Below are 6,209 nucleotides of genomic sequence, written 5' to 3'. Positions count from 1 at the left end.
CTCGCGTTCCGTGTCCTCCCGCGCTTCTTTGCTCGCTCTTCCGCACCCCGCGGCCCGTCTCCTCCATCGGTAAGCGACCAGGCCTAGGCGGCCTGTCCGGGTATCCGGGCCCCCGCACCCCTTCGCAGTTCGTCTTTCTACTCCCGGCCCTAGAGGCCTGGCCACCTCGACCCCGGGAACAAAGGGTGGTCGTGTGGGGCGGGGTGGGGTAAGTGGGCTGGGACGCGCCCCAGCTGGTTCGCGGAGGGCGCAGCGGGTGTGCTGCTGGGGGAGGGGGCAGGGCGAGTCCGGGCGGCAGTATTGAGAGCCCCCAGTCTCCTTTCCGCGGAACGACGTGGGAGGGGGCGTTACATAAAAGCCGGCCCCGGTTCCAGGCGGTTACTCTGCAGCCGGGTCGGGGGGAGGTGGAACGCCTCGCGGGGAGGGCCATTGCCGGGGCCGTTCTCTGAGCGTCAGGGCGCGCCTGAGTTGGTCTCATCTTTGAATAGATCGCCATGGAAGAAGAAATTGCCGCCCTCGTCATCGACAATGGTTCTGGCATGTGCAAAGCTGGCTTTGCTGGGGATGACGCCCCCCGGGCCGTGTTCCCGTCCATCGTTGGGCGTCCCCGACACCAGGGCGTCATGGTGGGCATGGGGCAGAAGGACAGCTACGTGGGCGACGAGGCCCAGAGCAAGCGTGGCATCCTGACCCTTAAGTACCCCATCGAGCACGGCATCGTCACCAACTGGGACGACATGGAGAAGATCTGGCACCACACCTTCTACAACGAGCTGCGTGTGGCCCCCGAGGAGCACCCCGTGCTGCTGACGGAGGCCCCTCTGAACCCCAAGGCCAACCGTGAGAAGATGACCCAGGTAAGCACTGCCGGGTGGGTTGAGCCATTTCACCTATTTCGCTAGTCATTTCATGTTCAGTTTTGTTTTCTGAAATTCAAGTATTTCTTTCGATATTTCCAGGGTTCTGTTCTTCTCCTGGCATTTCCTTCCTGAAGTCTCAAGGTTTCTTATTTGTGTTTCTGCTTGCTTCCTTTTCTTTTCTCCACACATCACATTTGTGGCATGCTGGCATGGTGTGAGAGCATGGGGTGGCCCTGAGTCCCTTCCTTTGAGTAAAGAAGCCTTTTGTCTCCTGCAGATCATGTTCGAGACGTTCAACACTCCTGCCATGTATGTGGCCATCCAGGCTGTGCTGTCTCTGTACGCCTCTGGCCGCACCACTGGCATTGTCATGGACTCTGGGGACGGGGTCACCCACACGGTGCCCATCTACGAGGGGTACGCCCTCCCCCACGCCATCCTGCGTCTGGACCTGGCTGGCCGGGACCTGACAGACTACCTCATGAAGATCCTCACGGAACGTGGTTACAGCTTTACCACCACAGCCGAGCGGGAAATTGTGCGTGACATCAAGGAGAAGCTCTGCTACGTCGCCCTGGACTTCGAGCAGGAGATGGCTACTGCTGCATCCTCCTCCTCCTTGGAGAAGAGCTACGAGCTGCCCGATGGTCAGGTGATCACCATTGGCAATGAGCGGTTCCGGTGTCCCGAGGCGCTCTTCCAGCCGTCTTTCCTGGGTAGGTGTCTGGCGGGCAGCATGAGTGACCTCCCTCTGAGGCTGCCGAGGGTCAAGGTGCTTTTCACCTTGAACGTGCGATTTCTGAGGGTGAGTTTTGTCCCTTAGGTATGGAGTCCTGTGGCATCCATGAGACCACCTTCAACTCCATCATGAAGTGTGACGTGGACATCCGAAAGGACCTGTATGCCAACACGGTGCTGTCTGGTGGGACCACCATGTACCCTGGCATCGCTGACAGGATGCAGAAGGAGATCACCGCGCTGGCTCCAAGCACGATGAAGATCAAGGTGAGGCAGAGGCGGCTGTGGCCTTGGGCCCAGGGGCCTTGCGGCTAAGATGGTGCTACCTGCTAAAGCCCCATTCTTGTCGTTTCAGATCATTGCTCCTCCCGAGCGCAAGTACTCGGTGTGGATCGGAGGATCCATCCTGGCCTCCCTGTCCACCTTCCAGCAGATGTGGATCAGCAAGCAGGAGTATGACGAGTCTGGCCCCTCCATTGTCCACCGCAAATGCTTCTAAATGGACTGCGAGCAGATGCGTAGCATTTGCTGCATGAGTTAATTCAGAAGTATAAATTTGCCGTGGCAAATGTATACACCTCATGCTAGCCTCATGAAACTGGAATAAGCCTTTGAAAAGAAATTTGTCCTTGAAGCTTGTATCTGATATCAGCACTGGATTGTAGAACTTGTTGCTGATTTTGACCTTGTATTCAAGTTAACTCTTACCTTGGTATATGTTTAATACCCTGTGCATATCTTTGATTTAAACCCCTAGTTATATGCGGCTCTCTCACCTCGAGCTGAGGTGAGAATGTTTATGGAAGAGAAATCCAATGGCTTGATAAGAATCTGGGAGACTGTGAGTCTCTCAGTCTGTGCAGGGTATTAATGTGTCAGAGCTGCCTATTCCAGGATTTCTCTAGAGGCTGGCAAGAGTCCTGAAACAGTTGTCATTTCTGTCTTGGCCGGTCTTACACGGGGTTGGGAAGGTCCAAGCCGTAGGACCTGCTTTCCTTTCTTACTGAAGATTTCCCACCAGAGCACTGTTCTGGTTACTTGCCTTGAGTTGGAAACAGTTTGCATTCACACCTGTAAATTTATTCATCCTTTTAATTTATGTAAGGTTTTTGTACGCAATTCTCAATTCTTTTAAGAGATGACAACAGACTTTGATTTTCTACTGTCATGTGAGAACATTAGGCCCCAGCAACGCGTCATTGTGAGGAAATAAAAGTGCTGCAGTAAACCGATCGGTGCCTGTGTTCATCAGTGGGGAGCGGTGGGCTGTGTGCGGGTGTCAAATTAGGCAACAGAAACTGATTTCTCCAAAACCAGAGGTGAACAGAGGTCCCGTGAGCATCTAGAGTCTGCGTCAGGTTGAGCTTCCAGGGAAAAGGAAAGCTTGAGTGGGACTAACCCCCAAGGGGGCTGGGAGGAGGGTGGCATCTTACACTTGGTGTCTTTGGCATAAAGATGTGCTGCCATAGAAGCACGAAGGGTGTGGCTTTCTCAGCACACAGGTAGTGGGCGGGTGGCGGTGCACTCTGGTCAGTGAAGCAACCATGGGGTTGATGAGAGCCTGATTGATGAGCTGTGGAACCTTCAGTCTGCTGATAAGGGTCACCTGGTAGGGGGAACTTGACTCAGGCTCCAGCCCCAAAGCTTTCCCTAAGGGCAGGCAGTCTTCCACAGCTATTTCAGGTTTTCAAATTTGGCAGGTTGGGTCAGACCTAAACTTCACTAGATTGAAAAAGCTTTTAAGGGTATGGAAGAACACGGTTTAGGTATCGAGATTGCATTCCTCAGCTGTTGGGAAGCAAGTTTCACCTGCGGGGGCTGGTAGTGCTTTCTAGTTTAACCTTGTGGTTGGGGTGGGGCTTCCAGGTCCAGGGGAGGGAGGCCTTGTTAGACTGGGTCAGGAGCCAGGGGCCCTAAGAACAAATAACTGAAGGAGATGGGGAGTCTCTTGGGAACAAAATGTGGACCCTGCCAAGCCCAGACCTCCAACTGCTTTGCTCCTGTCTGCTTGCTCACAGCACGCCGTGACCACTCATGGAACACAGAGTGATGGGTCAGAAATGACTACTTTGCCTTGGGCAGCATTCCACTTTCAGAACAGGAAAATCTGATTTGAACCCTGATTGGATTCAGGGAACAGGATAGACCGGACTCAGGTGAGCAGGGAGGAGAGAACACCTTTAGGAACTGGGAGGAGAAAGGTGGCTGCCTGGGTGACCACAATCCCAGCTCCATAAACCCTTCCTTGCATTGGGTCCAGTGAGCATGGCCCTCTACTCTGGGTCTCTGTCCCCTCTGCAAACGAGAACAGTGCCTGCTCCACGTGGAGGCCAGCCAACATCCCCATGCATGGAAGGGGCACATGGCAGCCTGCCCTTCTGCTCTTGGGTATAGCAAGATTTCTGCAGCACAGAAGACACTGGCCTTGCTTCGTGGCATTCTGGGGACAGTTAATGGATGTCAAACCCAATCACTGTACCCACTGGAGGAAGGAGCATGTGGGGAAGCCTGGCCTCTGGTGCCGTTGGCTGGACCTGTTGGAGAGCTCAGCAGGGTGCCATCTGTGAAAAGAGACTTCACACCAGAGGGAGGCCTCCCTCCAGCCTCTGTGGAAAATCTCACCTTTGTCAGCTCTGCCTACAGAATATAGCAAAATGCACGGGAGAGGAAGCTGAAGGAAAAGATGGACTAGCCACTATGACTTTGGACACAATTTGCTCAAACCAAAGCACGAGGTGGACAGCTCTGGTCACTTCTGTCTCTCTTTTTTTGGGCTGCATCGGGATTTAGTTGTGTCGCATGGGCATCTCTCTCTAGTTGCGGTGCATGGTCTTAGCTACCCCTTGGCATGTGGGATCTTAGTTCCCTGGCCAGGGATTGAACCCGCATCCCCTCCACTGGAAGGCAGATTCTTGACCACTGGAGTGCCAGGCAAGTCCCAGCTCTGCCCACTTGTACAGAAAGAAGGAGCTCTTCAAGGGAGAACGTCATTAACAAAGCCAGCAGGCACTTGGGATGCAGCATCTTTGAAGTGGAAAATGGGATAAATCTGCAGACCACAGATCTGCAGGCCAATACAGGGGACGTGGGTTTGATCCCGGTCTGGGAACTAAGGTCACACATGCCACGAAGCTACTGAACCTGCAAGCCACAGCTAAGACCTGATGCAGCCAAATATTTAAAAAGACATAAAGGCTAATTAAAAAATATATATATATATATATATGTATGTATGTATGTATCTCCAGACCACGGAAGGACCACAGATGAGAGAAAAACATTCAGATGGGCCACTTAGGGAAGGCAAGAAAACCTCAAAGACTGATGTCTTAATGCCAATTAGCTTAATGAATGGAAGCTTCTGGAAGGGCTGCCTCCTCAGAGAAACACATGTCCTGAGGAAATCTGTGAGCTGAACCCTTGAGAGGCTCTTCTTCTCCAGGGCCCCTGGTGTCCTGATGCTGAGACAGGTGGAGGACAGCGAGTGACGCAGGAGGTTCATGGGTGCCCAGCCTTCCTGCGGCGTGAGGAGCCCGTCCACGTGCCTGGTGGGCGGTCAGTGATGACGCCGACTCAAAATTAGCATCCCCCGGCAAGAGGTGGATGTTGTGTTTGTTGGATGCAACTTCAAGTTCGAGGCCCTTTTATCAGGAATGGTCAGTATTTGGGTAGAGGACAGAGAGTGTTTCAAGGAGGGAGTTGCAAGGATTCACATTGGAAAGACTAGCCTCTGATGACTTGGAGATTGTGGCTTCCCAGGACCCTTTTCTGGTTAGAGGCACCAAACTTCAGCCCTGGAGAGCTCTCCATGGGGTGTTCCTCCCGAGAGGCACGTGAGCCACCCCAGCTAGAGCTGCCTTCTGTGAGGGCAGCCTCTCACAGCTGTGCTGGTCTGCAGATTCAACCCTCATTGACCAGTGGCCATTCAGATTTGTTTTCCTGATGGAAGTTCCCTTTCCTCTTTCAGCTTCTTGCTGAGGCCCTAAGGGGTGCCCTCCAGGGGGACCTGTCTCAGTGCAGGGTTCAGAGGCTGCCCCTTTTTGGGGTCTGTTCCATTTCCTACCCCATCGATGGTGAGTTTGACCCTGGACACATTTTTAGACAATGAAATAGGAGTGAAGAGGCTGGAGGAACCTATGTAGGGTGGACTTGCTCTCTTTTCCCTCTGCTCTGGGACCACAGTGTTCCAGGCAAGGGCTTCTGCATCAGCCTGGAGGCCTGAGAGACATCATCAATGCTAACATGTTTGGACATAGAGCTTGAGCAAGAAACAAATCCTTATTGCTGTAAGTTGGTGAAATTACAGAATCACTGGTTATGCAGAATAACGAAGCCTCAGCGGTGTGATCTGATACAGCATCACTGTATATATGAGTGGCTACCCCTAGAGTTGTGCAGTGCGCCACCTGTGCATCTGTACCATGATATCCCTGCACAGCCCTGCCCCACCCCTTGTACACCTATCCTACCACTTCAATGCCTGTGTTATCTGTCTCCCTCACGGGTCTGTGAGGTGCTTTTGTTTTTAAATGATGGTAAATATACACAGTATATAAAATTTATCCTTTTTACAATAGCATTAAAAAGAATAAAATACTTAGGAATTGATTT

The 6,209-nt window shown here is 52.7% G+C and overlaps 1 protein-coding gene across 1 annotated transcript; it reads left to right on the top strand.

Annotated features, from left to right (window-relative positions):
* Window positions 1-6: 6 nt before the first annotated feature.
* ACTG1 (actin, gamma 1) lies at window positions 7-2,830 on the top strand. The gene is given in 5 exon segments (XM_010856314.1): window positions 7-69; window positions 489-857; window positions 1,138-1,576; window positions 1,684-1,865; window positions 1,954-2,830. Coding segments are annotated over 4 exon segments (1,170 nt in total). The 5' UTR covers window positions 7-69; window positions 489-494; the 3' UTR covers window positions 2,140-2,830.
* The last annotated feature ends 3,379 nt before the right edge of the window (window positions 2,831-6,209 follow it).

This window comes from Bison bison, unplaced genomic scaffold, assembly GCF_000754665.1.
Source record: "Bison bison bison isolate TAMUID 2011002044 unplaced genomic scaffold, Bison_UMD1.0 scf7180017864371, whole genome shotgun sequence".
Taxonomy (NCBI): domain Eukaryota; kingdom Metazoa; phylum Chordata; class Mammalia; order Artiodactyla; family Bovidae; genus Bison; species Bison bison.
This window is presented reverse-complemented; position numbering and strand designations above follow the sequence as displayed.